General features: G+C 43.9%; 1 protein-coding gene across 3 annotated transcripts in view; it reads left to right on the forward strand.

Moving 5' to 3' along the window:
• Positions 1-311: 311 nt before the first annotated feature.
• NAPB (NSF attachment protein beta) overlaps positions 312-19,451 on the forward strand; it is a 39,861-nt gene continuing 20,721 nt past the window's right edge. The window contains exons 1-2 of one of the 3 annotated variants that reach the window (XM_036825035.1): positions 312-486; positions 16,732-16,811. In XM_036825035.1, coding sequence (XP_036680930.1) covers positions 389-486; positions 16,732-16,811 — 178 coding nt within the window. In that variant the 5' untranslated portion in view covers positions 312-388. The remainder of the gene's footprint in view (positions 487-16,731; positions 16,812-19,451) is intronic. The other 2 variants (XM_036825034.1, XM_036825036.1) reach the window with 2 other exon arrangements.

Genomic DNA, 19,451 nt, shown 5'->3' on the forward strand with positions numbered 1-19,451 from the left:
CTTGAGTTTGAGACGGTCTTCTCTGGAAGCCACGGGCTCTTTTCCGTTCCCCACATCCTTAAAAGATTAACGTTCCCCTTCGCAGAGGGCCCTACAGAGGGTCAGGACCCCCACCTCCAGGCCCTCGACGCCCGCGGGCTCTGCGGCCTTCTGGGTATGGTAGTGGACGCCTCGCTCGCTCCCGCCGCCGGAGTGCGGCCTGGACTACAACTCCCGACAGGTTGCACGGCGCGCCTCCGCGCCCCGCCGCTGCGAGAGGACGGCCCGGGCGCGGCCTGGACTGCAACTCCCGACAGGCTGCGCGCCCCGCTGCTGCGAGAAGACCGGGAGGCGCGGGAGGCGCGTCCGACCCGGAGAGGAGGTTGTGGCGGCGGTCGCGGCTGGCGACATGGACAACGCGGGGAAGGAGCGAGAGGCGGTGCAACTAATGGCGGAGGCCGAGAAGCGAGTCAAGGCCTCCCACTCCTTTCTCCGAGGGCTCTTTGGGTGAGCGCCGGACCGCGCGTGCCCTGAGCGGGGGTCTCCGTCCTTGGCCGGCGGCCCCCCCACTTCCCTCGGGGCCCCCCAGAACGCCCCAGGGCCCCCCCACTCTCCAGGGACCTCCTAGGACCCTCGGAGTCCCCCACCTGCCCTCCAGGGATCTCCTGGAACCCCCGGAGCGCTCCCCACGCACCCCCTGGAACCCCACGGCGCTCCAGGGGCCCCCATGCGCCCTCCAGGGATCCCCTAGGACCCTCGGAGGCTCCCCCCCCCCCCCGCGCGGGTGCGGAGTCCCACCGGCCGCGCTGGTGTGCGTGACCCTCCCCGCGGCGGCCACACCGGTTTGTTATTTCGCCACGAGTGAACCGACGTAGCTCGGGAGACCCGTGCGGGCGTGAGGCACCGGGGAGCGGCGGGTCCCGGACCCCCAGCCCCAGCGCCTGGCCCGCGGTCTGTCGGGGGCGTCGGGCTGGCGGTGGGGCCGCGGCAGCCGCATTCCACCACCCGGTGCCCGTGCGCCTTGCGCCAAGTACAGGTTTAATAAATATCCGTGGGAGGAATGAGTACGTTTTCTCAAACTGGTGTCTTTCCTTCACTGGAGATTGATGTGATACCCAGGGCCTCCTGTTGGATTAGGGATAACGCAACTCCTCTAAGTCTGCGTCATTTGGGAATCCCGTTCATTTCCTATAATTCTTCTGTGTTCTCCTAGGGAAGGTCTTAAATTCGGACTTCCCAAAAAGCAGAGCCTGCATTGACAGTCCTTGGAAGAATTCTGGGCGGTTGAATATGTGAATGATTCAGCTGTTTAGGATGAGAGAGGCAGAAAGTTCGTGGTGGTTTACTCTTTTTCCTTTTGGAAGTGAAAAGTCCTCGGCCAACACCCAGAGCATGTTTTTATTCTGAGAAGGACCGGGGATCCGTATTTAACTGTTGCATTATTAGACGCAGTTTTATTTCTGTACAAAATCGGTTTGGAATTTGCTAGTCTTGCCACCTTCGGTCTTTTGGTAATACTTTACCGTTGTTGATAATCTCCAGGAAATGCTCATATGCAGGTTTCATGCAGTGCACGTAGTGTAGGGTGCAAAGATGCAGAAAGGTAAGGGTTCCTGTCCTCAAAAATCTCTCGGGGCACTTATCCCAGCTGGTTTCTAAATTTCTCATGTGATGTGTGGTCTGCATTGTAGCAGTGAATTATAAATTTGTTCCCCTTTAAAAGTTATGGCAATACATAAGGAGCACTGCCTAATACTTGATGCTAACACCAAACAACAGCTCCTTTCTCTGGTTGTTCACAAAACAATTACAGTTTATTTATATAAAATGTAATGTCATAGCACCTCAAGCTGGGAGGTGATCGTAATGGCACAGCGTTTCAAGTCCAGATGTGCTTCCCTGGAAGAGAATCTGTAATTGGCAGAGGAAAAAAGCCGGAGAGCACTTGATGCTTCTCAGGGGCGTTCTCCTTTCTGTGAAGAGGTGTTGCGTTATTGTTTTCGTGGAAGTAGGCCAGGTCTTGAATCAGTAATCCTTAAGTGATTTTAAAAAGGCCTTTTGCCTTTCTTCTCCTTGGCTGTTGATCACCTGTTTCATTGGCAGGCTGTATAGGAAGACTTCATCCTCACCATTCACACTCAGTTTGCTTGAAAGTCATTGCATCCTAGGTCTGACGTGGATCCAGTAGGTCAGTTTATTATCCTCGCTTTGGGACCTCGGGCAAGTTCCTTAGCCCCTCTGTGCCTCAGTTTCCTCGGCTATGAAATGAGGGTAAGAGAAGTATATCTCATAGTGAGTGAGGGTTTTTTGAGTATATGCTTGTAAAACATTTAGAGTCATTGAAGATGGGGATTATGAAATATTAATTAGTATCTTCATCAAAATTTTCAGGCCCAGTTATTTATCAAGGAAGCAGCCAGACAGATCAAAGCAGGATTTCGGACCCAAAGACCTTTTGGACTGTATCATTGGTCTTTTAATGAAATAAAGTATTTGAAAGAGCTTTGCACCATGTAAGGGTTATTTATACTATGGAAGACTGTGTTTTTAGTAATACTTGGCTCCAGGAAAACTTGGGGAAGAGGGTACTCAGAGTTCTGTGAGGTTTAATAGCGTTACATAATTCTTTGAAGCCAAAAACCAGGCCTAGTTTCTCTCTCAGTGACAGTGGGAAGACAGATTCTGTATCAGTTTCAGTCGTTCAGAATCTGATGTTATATCTAGCATCACTTGCACCTGTCATCACCCTTCTAAGCCGGGATATATGTTACTCCACCCTGCCCCCACTCCCTTAGCCAGAGAATTTTCCCATCTACTTGTTTTCCTTTATTTAAACCACAGTGTAATCTATCTTCATGTCAGTCTCCTTAATTAACAAAACATATCTGCATGAGTATCACCAGTATCACCGAGCCCATCTGTTTAAGGGCTGACAGTGCTTTAAAGGGGGCAGGGTGATGCTGTTTGGGGCTGTGGCAGCCATTACAAGGTGCTCAGTGTACTTTACTGCAGATGTGTCACACCACGGACTCATTATCCCAGCTGCAGGTTAAAACCTGTTAGAAGTGGGTCCCCTTCACTCAGTGTTGATCCACCACCCATGCTGGTTTTGTGGCAATGCTGTATTCTCACTACTGTTCTGTAGCTCTTCCTTTTTTGTTGCTTTCAGTAAAATTAGATGAAAATATGCATTGTGTATTCCCGAGAAAAAGTCAGTCATGCATTCTTCTGTGTGTAAGGCACGAGTCTAGGCTTGTCTGCAAGATGTCAGTGTTCCTTCCCCGCGTCCCCCTGCAGGAAGGGAGCTGCTGAGGGATGCAGCCATTACAAGAAGCCACTGTCGTGATGGTCTGTCTTTCTGTTTGACTGCCAGTTAAACAGTGATGTGTTTTTGTAGTTGTGGAATGAAATTAAAACTTATTCTTTTGCTGACTGAGCTTAGTATAGCAAAATTACCACCAAAAGAGTTGTGTTTTGGTTTCATTTGTTTCCAGAGATGAGCTATTGAACTTTGTAGTTAATTTCAAATTTTAATTTAGCATCTTAACTACTGGTATGATGGTTAGCTGACCTGGGTCTGACAGCAAGATAGCTTTGCATTTCTCTTGTTATAGGAGACCACACTGGGTACACTGCCCAGCGCACATGGAGAGAGTGGCTTAAGGCTGACCGTGGGAAGATGTTCTGGGTGGTTAATGCTTCCTTCTCGGGCTCTTGAATGTTCCCCAGTCTCAAAGCTTATAAGGAGCTGTAAATCTGGCAGTGTTGAAGTAAATTTAATGAAAGGCCCTGTAGGGTTATCTTGAAATAACTATAAGTTTATAGTTTCTTAGCTAGTTGTGAAAATCGGGAATATTTCTTAAGCATTATAGGCCATTATCAGTATTCTTCACTCAGCTTTATTTTGGCAAAGATTATGTTTACATTTTGCCAAAATATGGTGGGGGCATGTGAAAGTATTTATAAAGCATTTAGGTCTGCCTCAGTTACAGTAGATATTCAAATGCAGATTAAACTTTTAAAAAAAACATTAAGCTCAGATTTACTCAGAGACAGGTAGTATAGTATAAGAAATATATATGTATATTTACTCTTTATTTCCTATGTAATAAGAAATAGAGGACTTCCCTGGTGGCACAGTGGTGAAAAATCCGCCTGCCAATGCAGGGGACACGGGTTCGAGCCCTGGTCCGGGAAGATCCCACACGCCGCGGAGCAACTAAGCCCATGTGCCACAACTACTGAGCCTGTGCTGTGCTCTAGGGCCCTCGAGCCACAACTACTGAGCCCGCACGCCACAACTACTGAAGCCCGCACACCTAGAGCCCATGCTCTGCAACAAGAGAAGCCACCACAATGAGAAGCCCACACACGCAATGAAGAGTAGCCCCCGCTCGCCGCAACTAGAGAAAGCCTGTGCGCAGCAACGACGACCCAACACAGCCCAAAAAAAAGAAAAAAATAGAATAACCTATATATTGAATAATTATATATTATATAAGGTATATTATGTATGAACCATAATAATATATACTATTATATGTAAGAAGACCAAATATAGATTCTAGTTTACTAGCTTGGGGATCCTGGCCAGGTAAATCATATTCAGAGCTTCTGTTTTTTCGGCTTTTGAATGGGCAGAGGGAAAGAATTTACTTGTCAGAGTTGTAAGGATTGAATGAGGTATCAGAATGCTTGTTAAGCTGCACAGAGCTATATTACTGTTACTTATAATCATTTGGTTTCCTAATTTGAGTGTCAATGTCAAGTTACAGTTTGTATATCAAGTGATAAACTCTCACAAGATTGGCCTTTTTCTGTCTGCATTTTTGCAGTGTTCACCATATATTCTCTCATTCTTGTGAGCCCTGCGAGGTGCAGCGTCCTTTACAAGAAGTAGGGAGGACTGTGGTGGCCTGTGGCTCTAGGATGTAAGGTCCTGGGGCGTCTGCCTTAGTTGGTGGCTTTGGCCCAGCACTTCCCGCAGCACGTGGCTATGGCAGGCGCACATGGACTATGGTGAATGCGGATACAGATGTTGATTTGTTTTCTTGTACTCTTTCGTGTAGTTTCAAGAGCAAAGGTAACAAGAGCGGGGAGTTCACGTCACTTTCTTCTGTTTTCTTGAATATGTGTTTGCAGTAAATCCATATATGGTAGGAAAATGCAAGGAGTACAGAAGGGTTTCAGTTGAAAAGTAAAATTTTCCCTGAGTCCTCACTCTCCTAAATCTTACTCAGCAGATGTAACCATTTAACTTTCTGATTCTTTTGATGGTTATTGCCATAAGTCTAAGTAATTTTAGAATACTTCTACTACCAGATTGATTAATTTTAGATAATATTTGTCGATCCTGCCACATAGCTTATGTGGCAGTGCATTTTCTCCTTCACCTCTTGTTTTTAGTTAATTCTCAATCTCCAAATATTATCTTTTATATGTAAGCAACATTTGAATTTATAATTCTGCTTTAAAAATTTTTCAGATATTTCCCTATTTCTGTGAGTTATAGAGTGGCTGTGAGTATCATGTCCAAACTGGGATATTTTTGAGTTGCCAAGAAAACGGGTATAACCTAGGAGTGTTCCCGCAACCAGGACAGAGGATCATCCTAGTTAAAGGCGACTCTATAATCTATTTTTATGCTTTCACTTTACATTCATTTGATTAGATGATAAAATGGGTAAAACTTCTGCACCTTAAGAATTTTCAGTTAGTGATGCTTGTGAGTGCACAGTAAGGAGACTTTGAAAATAGAATCTCAGAGTGTTAATCACGTCTGTATTTGAATAGAGCTTATCGTAAGTAATGGTAATTTAATTAAAATCTAACAAAGTAATAGATCAATTCTTTCTTGGGTTAAAATATGTTTTTCACAGTAAGGAAGTATCTTCCAATTCGGTTTTAATGGGTGTTTTCATTAGGGGTTGAATGAGGGCCTTTTCAATAACTGTCAGGTAAGCGTGACTTTTTTTCTTAGTTATTAGTATATTAACTAATGGATAGCCTCATACTGAACTCTGCTTGCATCCCTTGAATAACCCCTCTGGATTATAATGTATTATTTTTACTATGGGATTCTGTTTTTAAATATTTTACTTCAAATTCTTTTATTTACAATTCTTTTGTGTATAGTTTTTCTCAGATTGAAGTATAGATGTCACAGGCACTCATGTCACAGGTACTCTCATAAAAAGAATTTGTAAGTTTTTCTTTTTTCCCATGCTCTGGTCTTTGGATTTTTAAATAGAATCCTCTTACAGTGAAATCATCTTGGGCTTTTTGGTGGGTATTTCTTTGATAACTTTCTCTTTTTTCCCCTCTGGAATTTATAATGTTTAAACTTTCTATCTCTGCTGAGGTCAGTTTTGGTAAATTGTATTTTACAAGGAAATTATTCATTTCATCCAAGTTTTAAAATTTATTTGCAGAGTTGTGCAAAGTAGTCTTTTATGACTTTTAAAATGTTATTGCAGCAGTTATTTCCCTCTTTTTACTTCTTATGTGTTAGTGCTTGTCCCTTTTTTGTCTTGATTCTTTTTCTTTAAACAACTGATATTTTGACTTATGAGTTTTACTAGTTTCCTGTTTTCTACCTTATTAATTTCTCTCTTGCCTTTATTACTTTCTTTCGTTTTTTCCCTTGGCTTTTTTTGGGGGGTGAGGGGTGGTATTTAATTCATTATTTCTATTTTATTTATATGGATCCAACTATTCATGGATGAATTTTCCTTTAAAACTGTATTACTGTTTTAATTGCATCCCATAGATACTGGTATATAGTGTTTTTATTTTAATTTGTTTCATCTTTGACCCAGGAGTTCTTTGAGGGTTTTGTTCCAGGTAGAAGGACCTTTTTTGTATATTATTAATTTCTAGCTTCATTTCATTATGATTAGAGAACGTACTGAGGTTTTCTTTGCCACCTAATGTGTGATTGGTGTTCATGCGTGGTCCATGTGCCCTTAAGAAGAAGTGGGTTTTCTCTTTTCAGAGTGTATGACTTGCTAGAGATCCCTGAGGTCTGGTTACTGATTATGTTGTCTAGGTCTTTCATATCTATATTTTTTGTCCACTTGACCTGTTTTGAACTAAAAGGGGTATATTAATATCTCCTTTTATGAGTGTATTTCTGTCTTCTTGGATCTATTGTAATTTTTTTTCTTTTTTTTATTGTAAAATACTCATAACATTTACCATCTTAACCATTTTTAAGTGTAGAGTTCAGTAGTATTAAAGTACATTCATATTGTTGTGCAGCCATCACCACCATCCCATAACTCTTGTCATCTTGTAAAACTGAAACTCTATACCCATTAATAACTCCCCATTCTCTGCTCCCCCAGCCCCTGGAAGCCACCGTATACTTTCTTCATGATTTCAGCTGTGCTGAGTACCTCATATAAGTGGAATCATACAGTATTTGTGTTTTTGTGATTGGCTTATTTCACCTAGCATAATGTCCTCAAGATTCATCCATATTGTAGCATATTTCATAATTTCTTTCCTTTATAAGGCTGAATAATATTCTGTTGTATGTGTATACCACATTTTGCTAATCCATTCATTCATTAATGAACACTAGGATTGCCTCCACGTTTTAGCTATTGTGAATAATGCTGCTATGAACATGATTGTACAAATATCTCTTCAAGACCCCGCTTTTCATTCTCTTGGGTATATACCCCAAAATGAAATTGCTGGATTATATGGTAATTCTACTTTTAATTTTTTGAGGAACTGCCATACTGTTTTTCCACAGTAGCTGTACCATTTTACATTCCCACCAACAGTGCACACAGGTTCTAATTTCTGAACATGCTTGCCAGCACTTGTTATTTTCTGTTTGTTGTTTTTTAAATTAATGGCCATTCTAACAGGTGTGAGATGATATCTCATTGTGGCTTTGATTTGCATTTCCCTAATGATTAGTGATGTTGAGCATCTTTTCATATGCCTGTTGGCCATTCATATATCTTTTTTGGAGAAATGTCTATTCAAGTCCTTTGCCCATTTTTGAATTGGTTTGTTTTTTTGTTATTGTTGAGTTTTAGGAGTTCTCTTTATATTCTGGATATTAATCCTTTATCAGGTATGTGATTTGCACATATTTTCTCCCATTCTGTATGGTGCCTTTTTACTCTGTGAATAGTGTCTGTGATGCATAAAATTTTCTTAATTTTCATGAAATGCAATTTGTCTATTTTTCTTTTCTAACCTGTGCCTTTAGTGTCATATCCAAGATATCATTGACAAATCCAGTGTCATGAAGCTTTTGCTATTTTCTTCTAAGATTTTTTTGTTGTTTTTTAAGTATCACATTTAGGTCCTTGATCCATTTTGAGTTAATTTTTGTATAAGGTGATAGGTAAGGGTCCAACTTTATTCTTTTGCAAGTCAGTATCCGGTTTTCCCAGCACCGTTTGTTGTAAAGACTGTCTTTCCCCTGTTGAATATTTTGGCACCCTTGTCAAAAATCATTTGTCCATATATGCAAAGATTTATTCATGGGTTCTCTGGTCTAGTCTGTTGGTCTATATGTCTTTTTTTATGCCTGTACCACATTGTTTTGAGTACTGTAGCTTTGTAGTAAGTTTTGAAATTGGGAAGTATGAGCCCTCCAGTTTTGTTCTTCCTTCTCAAGATTGTTTTGGCATTTAAGATTACTGTAATTTCTGCTGTAGAAAGGTGGCTGCCAGGTTTTGGTACATAGATATTCACAATTAATATAATTTCATTTGAATTGTATCTTTAGCATTATGAAGTGAATTTCTTTATTTCATTTGATACTTTTGAGCCCAAATTCTACCTTGTCTGATGCCAGCAATCCCTGCTTTCTTGTTACTTGCGTTTGCCTGTTTTAGAGCTGTGTTAGGTAAGAGGATTATACCTGATGCCTGTTGCCATGTGGCCTGTGCTGCCTGGCCCCAGGGAGAGGGCATCTCCCCTCCCCGTTGAGTCCAGGCGCAGTGGCCTGAGTCCAGGCAAGGTGGCCGGGACTGACTTTGAGGTAGGAAGTGAGAGCAGAAGCTGCAGGGGTCATCTGTGCTTCCGTCATGAGAGGAGTACACCAGATGGGGGCCGCATTCCAGGACAGAAAGAGAAGACCCACGGAGAAAGAGCCAGCGGAGTCACAACCAGCACAAGGTGGAGTGAGAGAGAGAGAAGCTTTGGGAAGACTTGGGGATATTTCTTGTTGCAACAAATCTATCAAACGCAGGTTGACATATTTGGCAAACTCCCGACCAGCTCTTTATCTTGAGGCTTTCAGAATAGCTTTATTTTAGTTGTGTCTGTCATATTGAGCACAGGGTTGGGCTTTGTTTGTTTAGATTTGTGAGCAAATCTAAAAATCTTCAGCACATTTACATTATTGGTATGACTGGCATATGGATGATTTTTAATTCTGTCATTTTGTTATATTTGTTATGGACAGCTGACCCTTGAACAACATGGGTTGGAACTGCGTGGGTCCACTTACACGCAGGTTTTTTTCAGTAGTAGGTACTGCGGTGCTGCCCGATCTGTGGAATACGAGGGTGTGGGCGGGGGACTGCGTGTTTGGAGGGCTGGCTGCACCAGGGTCAGCGCACCAACCCCCCGCACTGTTCAAGGGTCAACCGTATTATGTTTTATTTGCAGTTTTTCTTCATGTGATCTCTTTTCTTTGCTTTTTATTTAGGAAATTTTGTAATTTTATTTTACTGGCTACCTTTATGTTATGAATCTTTTTTAATACCCTTCGCTCGGTTTCCTTACTTAGGCATCTAGTATTTTGTCTGCCCTGGAAAAAATCCATTACCTACCTATGTGCCACTCAGAGAGGGTGTTCTACTTACCCCTTTATCCAGGGTGTGTGTGTGTATCGGAGAGTTTCAGTTATTCTTCCTCCGCTTACAGTGGGGTTATGTCCTGATAAACCCCTCGTAAGTTGAAAATGTATTTAATATACCTAACCTACCGAACATGATAGCTTAGCCTGGCCTTCCTTAAACATGCTCAGAACATTTCCATTAGCCTACAGTTGGGCAAAACAATCTAGCACAAAGCCTATTTTATAATAGTGTTGAATGTCTCTTGCTATTCATTGAATAGGTACTGCAAGTGAAAAGCAGAGTGGGCATCTGGGTCCAGAATGGTTGTGAGTGTGTCGGTGATCACATGGCTGACTGCGAGCGCAGCTGGTGTCCCTGCCGGACCCATCACAAGAGAGGGTCTACTGCATATCGCTAACTTGGGGAAGGATCAAAATTCGAAGCCTGGTTTCTCCTGAACGCTCCGCCTTCTATCAGTACGTTAGTGCGGCTTCTTTGATGACTAGGGTCATGGGGGTGGGTTGGGGCTTGCTGCCACTGCAGTTCTGCCTCCTCCCGTTTCCTAAGACCCTGAGTTTATTTCCACCTCCGCTTTCTTTCCCTTCACTGCCAAGCCTCCTCTCCCCCTCCCTCCCGCAGAAGCAAATCATCTGGGGTCTGCCGCCTCTAGCCAGGCCACCCTTCCAGTCCCCCAGGTGCTCCAGGTCTCATACCTGCCTCCTTGACCCCACTCTTGCCCCTCCTTGCCGGGGTCTTGTGGTCTGTGAGCTGCTGTTGCTGGGACCCTGCCGCACCCCCTCTTGAGTCCAGCCGTCCCCTCCTGATTTCTAGCAGGGGCTGTGTCCCTAGCTCTGCTAGTTCAGGGTCTTTATTTCCCCAGCTTTATTTAAATGAAGTCTTGTTGAATTCTGTCTGCTAGTTTTGCTGTGAGTGTATTACGGGTGGTTGTATCTGCTCCTTGTTGATCTGTGTGGTTCTGGAGGATGTGAGGACGTGCTTGTATTTAGGCAGCCATCATTGTCCTATGGGAATCACAAGTCTGAAAGATTTAATTCAGTTTAAAAATTGAATTTTTATAAAGATTGAAATTAAATATAAAAACTTCTCTTGGCAAGTCATGTTGTGTGTGTCATTTCTGAGTTTATCCAGTAATTCCTATTTTTGGCTTCCTTGTAATATTTAAGTATCTTTGTTTGTTTTACTAAAAGGTCCAATCTATACATATCTCCCCTCTTCAAGAGAGGTGACTCTCCATATCAAGTCAAGGCATTGGGACTATTACCAAATAAAGTCCAAGTAGCTTTCTTTGCTGTACCTGTTCTTGTAACTTTATTTCAGCAAGTTATGCTTAAATGCAGATACTTTTGTCAGACAGTCTTTAAATGTCTCAGATTGTTTCCTGTGTCTGAGAATCTGTGATTATTTTTTCTTACATAAATGGAAATAAAGTGAGATGTTCTCAGAAGATGGAATCCCAGGGTCCAGGGCAAAGCACTGAGGCCACCTGTCAAGTTTGAGGCCCCTGCTTGTCTTCTGCCAGCTGCTCTGGGGGCGGTGCTCTGGGGCTTGGAGCTGTGTCTGCTCTTGTGGGGGGAGGGAGGGGAGCCGATAGATGCCTGCGTTTGTTGGTAGGCAGTCCGACTCCAAAGCCTGCGTGCTTGCCACTACTCCTGTTACTGGTTTGTGAAAAAGCAGAGGACTTCAGTCAAGCAGTTACAGGAGTTTGGTATAAGAATTCAAATGAGGGCTTCCCTGGTGGCGCAGTGGTTGAGAGTCTGCCTGCCGATGCAGGGGACACGGGTTCGAGCCCTGGCCTGGGAAGATCCCACATGCCGCGGAGCAACTGGGCCCGTGAGCCACAATTACTGAGCCTGCGCTTCTGGAACCTGTGCTCCGCAACAAGAGAGGCCGCGATAATGAGAGGCCCGCACACCACGATGAAGCGTGGCCCCCGCTCGCCGCAACTAGAGAAAGCCCTCGCACAGAAACGAAGACCCAACACAGCCATAAAAAAAAAAAAAAAAAAAAAAAAAAAAAAAAAAAAAGAAAAGAAAAGTACAGGTTAAAAGTAAGACCCCACTCCTGGCCCCATTCTCTCTCCTGAGGTCAGGCCTTTAAAAAAAAAAAAAAAAGAATTAAAATGAACACTAAGAAAAGTATCTCCCTGGGGCCTCTACATTCCACCTGCTGCAGGCAGGCCCTCTGCTTCCTTATCATGTGGAGGAAGCTGGACTGTTTACAGACATATTAAACCCAGAACTAAAATAACCCTGAAAGGGTTAAGTTTATCTAGGAAAACTCCCAAGTTTTAGAATCTGTGGAGATAACAGATATGAAGTATCAGATGAAAGTAAATTGCTTGTTGGAGGGTAAAAAGTAGAATAAATAGTTGTATATGGCTGTGATGTTGTGATACATGAAATATATTTGTTCTCCACCCTGGGTTCCTGGCACAGAGCTGGTAAAGGCTTGCAAGACCCTGAGTGGTGAGGGTGAGAGGGGCGTCTTGTTATTCATAATAAGCCCCTTTCAACCCTCCCTGGGTTATGCTAACAAGGTGACTCAGGGTGGGTCCTTGATGGCTTCAGGATGGGGGCTGGTTGTCAGAGGAACAACCAGTGATTAGAGGAACTTTCAGTCCCACCCCCGAGGGGATTGAGTCAGTCACCAGGGTAGTCAGTCTCTCTGCCATGAGCCTTGTAAAAACCCTACAGGGCTCAGAGAGCTTCCAGGTTGGAGACACGTGGAGGTGCTGCTCCAGGGGAGAGGGTACTCCTGGGGGGAGGGGGGCTCCCAGGGAGAGGGGGCTCCGGGCGCCCTCCCGACACGCCTGCCCTGTGCCTCTCTCCCGTTTTGCTGTTTCTCAGCTGTGTCCTTGATAAGAAACCAGCGATAGGAATGTGTTTTTCTGAGTTCTGTGAACCCTTCCAGCAAACTATCGAATTTGAGGAGGAGGTTGTGGGAACCCCTGATTTGTAGCTGGTCGGTCAGAAGAACGGGGGACCCAGCACTTGCAACGGGCATCTGAAGTGCGGGTGCTCAACCTGTGGGGTCTGTGTGGAACTGAATTGAATCGCAGGACATCCCGCTGGTGGCCGCAGGGAATTGGAGAGTTGCTTGGCACAGAAAACCCACGTTTGGCGTCAGAAGTGTTGTGGATAGAGAAACTGTTTCCTTTAATGGTAGAGGTATTTTAAACAGACTTTGAATTTTTCACTTCTTTTCGGGATGCTTTCTGTATTTGCTTGTTGTTTTGAGGGACATGTGGGAAAACTTGCAAATCTGTGATGTGGGCTGTTTCTTCCATGCAGACGCTGGGTCTTCAGCCTCGTGACTGAGGCCTGTGAGCCAGGCCCTGTGCTGGACCCTGTCCCGGCATCGGCCTGGTAGCTGGAGTGGTGTCACTGGTGAACGAGGAGGAGGAGCCTCTCCCAGGCCTGGGAAACTCAAAGTGATCCCTGTGTTCAGTCTTTCCACACGGTTTGACAGCCCTTCAGGGTGTTCTGGTGATGAAGCTGAATTTTGTCTCTAGTCCTGCTTTGGCATCATTACAGCTCTGTGATTGTCACGCGGTAGGACACTTCTGCTCCAGATCTCGTGGGTTAAGAGCAGCGTTCTTTCCGCCTCAGCAGTTGCCCCGCTTCTCTGGGGCATATCTCTTGGTGTGTGTCATTGGTCCCCACGGCTCTTGATTTGGTGTCTCTGGCCCCCACCTGCGCACGTGCTCAGTTGCAGTTTCCTGCTGCCCCCAGGTAGCTCTCACTCACCATGAGGAAAATGCAAGACTTCGGATGAGTGGAGGATTAATAGGCTTGTCTGCGTGTAGATGTCATCTGAGCTCTTTGGAATAACGGGCTGTGATTTTTCCCAGGCTGATTTTTTTTCCTCCTAAACATTAAAACGGGAACAGGTGGGGGCCGGGGGGAGGTAGTGAAGAGAGGCAGGGGCTTGCAGGCAGGCTTGGGCCCAGCTCTGCCGCTCCTGGGGGCTGGGGGAGGCGTGTGACTCTCACCCCATCTCCTTGGAACCCGGGGTGGGGATGTTAGACACTCTCAGACTTCTCCAGCACTGAAGTTAAATACTCTTCTTGGCATTCTGACCTCCTCCTGGGTAAGGACTTTGTTTTCCTAGTGATTTCTGGCAAGTCAGTGCCATGTACTGTACTATATCACTTTATAATGTAGACTCCCTCAATGAAACTTGTTTCTGTTTTTGAGGATCTTCTACCTCACTTATAGGGGCTCTGGGTAATGATCAGTTGAATTATTTGAATGTGAATTCTGAATATTTGTCCTTAAAACTTATAAAAATCAACATTCATGGGTGTAGAACACAGTAGGCATTTGGAGTGACTTAAAAGTATATTTTTTTCATGAATTCTTTAAGTTATGTCTGTTTATGACACATGAGTTCTCTGGTGCTTTTAACATGAGATTTCTTCTGGTGATTCTGTTTTAGGAGAGGTGAGGCAGGGTTCATTCATTATTTTTATAAACATCGCTGAACCTGTTATCAGGTGTCAGCTCCACCACTGACCTTGGCTGGATGACCTTGGGCAAGCCATTGACCTCCAGGTACAGTTTTCTCTTCTGTAACATGGAGATCTTTTGTGGTCGTTGTAATAATGAAGATGACGTAAGGCATGTGGAAATATGCAGCATAAAACCTAGCATAATGTAGGTGTTCTATTATTCCTAGCTGAACCTGCTTCTGAAAATAATAGGATAAAGTACATTTTAATTAAGCTAGTTTTATTTGGAAACCTTTAATAAGAACGATTGCACTGGACTTCCCTGGTGGTGCAGTGGTTAAGAATCTGCCTGCCAGTGCAGGGGACACGGGTTTGAGCCCTGGTCCAGGAAGATCCCACGTGCTGGGGAGCAGCTAAGCCCATGAGCCACAACTACTGAGCCTGTGCTCTAGAGCCCGTGAGCCACAACTACTGAGCCCACGTGCCACAACTACTGAGCCCACGTGCCACAACTCCTGCAGCCCACGTGCCTAGAGCCCGTGCTCTGTAACAAGAGAAGCCACCGCAATGAGAAGCCCGCGCACCGCAATGAAGAGTAGCCCCTGCTCGCCTGCGAGTAGCAAAGAAGACCCAACGCAGCCAAAAATAAATTAAAAAAAAAAAAAGAATGATTGCACTATAATTACAGTTCATGATTCCTGGTACATGTTAGAAAAATAAGACACAGAAAGTGGCAAGCCTTTGTTAGCTCCAAGGAGCTGTGGCTAAGGTTGAAAGCTTTCTCAAGTTGGGAATTTTCCACTGGATAATTAGCTTTTTTTTTTTAATGTAGCTTTGAAGTAGAGAAAAAGGAACATGAAGGTGTGAGTGAGAGAAGGCTTTGCCTATTCTGACGCTTCATTTTTGGTGTGGTTTGTTGCCGTCCTATCATTGGCTGTGTGACATAGCTTCCAAAGGGGTTTTTTTTTAGAGGGAAGGGGAACAGCTTTATTGAGATATAATGCACATACCATACAATTCACCCGTTTAAAGTGTCCAGTTGAGTAGTTTTAAGCATATTCACCAAGCTTTGCAACTATCACAACAAGCAGTTTTAGAACATTTTCATCACCCCAGAAAGAAACTCTTTACCCTCCCCCCCTCATTTTTCTCTAGCACTTCCAGCTCTAGGCAACCACCAGTCTGCTTTCTGTCTTTGTAGACTGGCCTGTTGTAGACCTTTCATGTGAATGGTGTGCTCCTCTGGGACTGGCTCTTCACTTCACATGATGTTTTTTGGAGGCTCGTCTACGTTGTAGTATGATCAGTACTTCATTCCTTTTTATTGTCTGGTCTCCTCCATTGTGTGTGTACCTCCTTTATCATTTGATGGACGTTTGGGTTGTTTCCATTTTTGTCTGTCATGAATAATGCTGCTGTGAACATTTGTGTACAAGGTTTTGTGTGGACTAATGTTTTCATTTCTCTTGGGTAGGTACCTAGGAGTAGAATTTCTGGGTCATATAGTAACTATGTTTAACCTTTTGAGCAGCTGCCAAACTGTTATCCAAAGTGGCTTTTTATACAATTTGCCACTTGGACCGGCAGTATATGAGGGTCCCAGTTTCCGTACATCCTCCCTGACACTTGTTAGATCTGTCTTTTGATTCTAGCCAGCCTAGTGGGAGTGAAGTGATATCTCATTTGTGGTTTGCTTTGCATTTCTCTGATGGCTGATGATGTTGAGTATCATTCATTCATTCATTCATTCATTCATTTATTTATATTTTTGGCTGCGTTGAGTCTTCGTTGCCACGTGCTGGCTTTCTCTAGTTGTGGCGAGCGGGGGCTACTCTTTGTTGTGGTGCGCGGGCTTCTCATTGCGGTGGCTTCTCTTGTTGCAGAGCATGGGCTCTAGAGCGCAGGCTCAGTAGTTGTGGTGCATGGGCTTAGTTGTTCTGCGGCATGTGGGATCTTCCCGGACCAGGGCTCGAGCCCGTGTCCCCTGCATTGGCAGGCGGATTCTTAACCACTGGGCCACCAGGGAAGCCCTGGGTTTTCTTTTTACTTTTAAGTCTGAATAAACATAGTGCTGAACTCTTCGATGTTATAAGTGTCAAGATGTCTTTATCCTAATTTCCTTTGAAAACTATACTTCTCATTTCTCAGAATGAGTAAAACTTCAGTTTTCATGCATGGAAAAGACTCTGGTTGAGGGTGTAAGCCCTGGGTCCTGCCACATCTGTATTTGAGTCTCAGTTCTGTGACATACTTGCTGTGTGGCTACTTTCTTATGCTTCAGTTTCCTCATCTGGACAACAGGGATAATTAGAGTAACTCCTTTGAACAGCTGTTAAGGTTCTCTGATGCTGGTCTGGCACATAGTAACTGCTCATTAAATGTTTATTATTTGAAGGAGGAGGGGAGGATTAGGGATGTGGATGGTTGTTATAGTAAAATTTAACCTCATTTTAAAATTTTTCTCAGAGGAAACACAAGAATAGAAGAAGCTTGTGAAATGTATACCAGAGCTGCAAATATGTTCAAGATGGCTAAGAATTGGAGTGGTATGTATAAAGTTTTTGTTTGTTTGCTTTTTAGGCAAATAACTGTAAAATCACTTTGAAGGAGGAAATGACTGTCTGCCTTCCCCTTAGAAAAACTGCTGGCTGTGGACCGGGAGAGGGGGGCCTTGATCCGAGGGAACAAAGCTTGAAATCCTGGCTGAAGTTTAAGCATAGAGGCCATGTCTGTTTTAGTGTCTATAAACCACTTCATACAGTGGGCATGTGGTGATTAAAAAGACTTAAAGTTACTTGGAGTTAAGAATAGTAATCTTTGCTTCTTATTAATGTGCTTAAATAAATTCAGTACCACAAGGAATGAAAGTTGTAGTAAAACTTATTGAAAACAAGTAGGATAAACAGGAGAGTCTGCTTTTATTTACCTAAACCTTGGTGGAGAATTTCTAACCATTCTTTACTCTGATAACTGGTGGTGGTCCACTGAGAAATGCAGCAGTGGGAGGTGTTATTTCTATAAACCCTGACAGACTCGTCAGTTTCTAACAATGCTTTCTACCGGAAGAAATTACACAAAATAAAATCGGAATTCTTTTCGTTGTTCTGAGAGGGGATGGTTCTTTCTAACACAATTGATTTGAGAAACAAATTTATCCTCTACCCCTGGAGAAAGAAGTTCTGTGCTGGGGTTTTTCTGTAGTGCAGGTGGAGAGAGCCTTTGACGGGGCAGGACGTGGGTCTCCAGCCCCCTCGCACCTGCGGATGACCTGAGGCGGGGCCTTGCCCTCTCTAAGTGTGTTTCCCCGTGTGCTTTCCCAGCTTGATCGAGATGTCAGTGACACATCGCCTCATGTAAGCGTGAGGTGTGCGGTGTGATGATTTTCCCCCTTGCTTCTAAGGCTGACACTTTAAAATCATTTCAGTGAAGAAAATGCTGTTGAACTAGATGACCCTAAAAGGTCCTTTCTGGCTGTAAAATTCTTTTTATAGGTTTAGTTGTAGGTTAAAAAGGTATGTTCTGTTTCCAAAGTGCATTTACACCTGAATTATAATGTATTTTAAAATGGAGGAGAAAAGAGTATTAGCATTCACATCTTTTGTTTGGTTCAGGTCCTGTAATCATACGTAAAAAGTGATCTTATCTAAAAAGACCCTTTATTTATTTTATCTGGTGACCAGATGTTCTAAACTTTGGAAATTCCTCTCAGAGGGGCGTTACCGGTTATGTAACCGAGGGGGGCGTGTGTGCACTCCTCACCCCGACCCCAGTGATCTCTTGCCTGGACTGTTACCTCCCTGCTTCTTTACTTTCCTAGTGTGTTTTAATGAAGAAAACAAAGTAATCCCGTTAAATCTTAAGTCAGGTCATGTTATTTCACATCAGAGCTACAGTCCTTCGTGGTGCCCTTCAGGATCTACCCGATCTCCCATCCCCTCCCGACTCTGGACACTTCTCCTGCCCACCCCCTCCTTCCCCGGCTCTTTCCTCTGAGCCTCTGCCTGTGCTGTGCCCTCCCTCTGGCACCCTCTTCCCTACAGTAGGGCGTGGCCAGTCCCTGTTTTTTCCAGGTCCTTCTACAAATGTCATCGTCGTCTTAGTGAGGTCTTCCCTGGCCATCGCTTTTAAAGATAGCAGTCCTCTCTTCGGGGAAGCCCTGTTCCCTTTTCTCCGATGCCCTTACCACCATCTAGCAAAAATAAATGAAGTACATTTGTTCAGTTGTATTGTCTGTGCTTTGATTATGTTCTAGTGAGCTGTCCCTCACTAGAACATAAACCTTAGAAAGCCAGGGTGTTTCTGGGCTTTATCTCTGCTCTACCTACAGGCCCTGGACCAGTATGTGCAACACGATAGATACTCAGCATATTTGTGTAGTGAATTAATAAGTATTAGGTTCTTTGACTTTGGGATTAACAGATACACACCACTATACATGAAGTAGATAAACAACAAGGACCTATTGTATAGCACAGGAAACTATACTCAATCTTTTGTAATAATCTATAATGGAAAAGAATCTGAAAATGAATAGATATATATATAACTGAAACACTTTGCTGTACACCTGAAACTAACAGAGCATTGTAAATCAACTCTACTTCAATTTAAAAAATGGTTAAAAAATGAAATAAGAAACTGAAAAAAAATCTGGTTCTTTGAAATTACTTCCATGTCCTAGTGGTGGTGATCATGACACCACTGCATTTGTTTATAGTTTTAGAAGTTCTTTTATAAACTAATTCATCTGCTACTCCAGTTTTGAGAGGTCATCCTGGCAGGTATTAGATGTTTACAGTTGAGGAAATTGGGCCTGAGAAAGTGTGTAACTTTGTCTTTAAAGGAGCATGTATTAAACCACTTCCGAGTTTGGAGAGATGGAGCTGGCGTTTGTTAGCAGTGGTTGGAGTGAGTGCTCAGACTGAAAAAGTGAGCCAGCACCTAGTTTTGGAAGGTGGGAGCATGAAATTGTAAAATCAAAGCTCTTAATATTGTCTGGGGAGGACTTCCCTGGTGATGCAGTGGTTAAGAATCCGCCTGCCAGTGCAGGGGACACGGGTTCGAGCCCTGGTCCGGGAAGATCCCACGTACCGCAGAGCAACTAAGCCTGTGCGCCACAACTCCTGAGCCTGCGTGCCACAACAACTGAAGCTCGCACGCCTAGAGCCCATGCTCCGCAACAAAGA

Source organism: Balaenoptera musculus, chromosome 15 (assembly GCF_009873245.2).
Source record: "Balaenoptera musculus isolate JJ_BM4_2016_0621 chromosome 15, mBalMus1.pri.v3, whole genome shotgun sequence".
Lineage (NCBI taxonomy): Eukaryota > Metazoa > Chordata > Mammalia > Artiodactyla > Balaenopteridae > Balaenoptera > Balaenoptera musculus.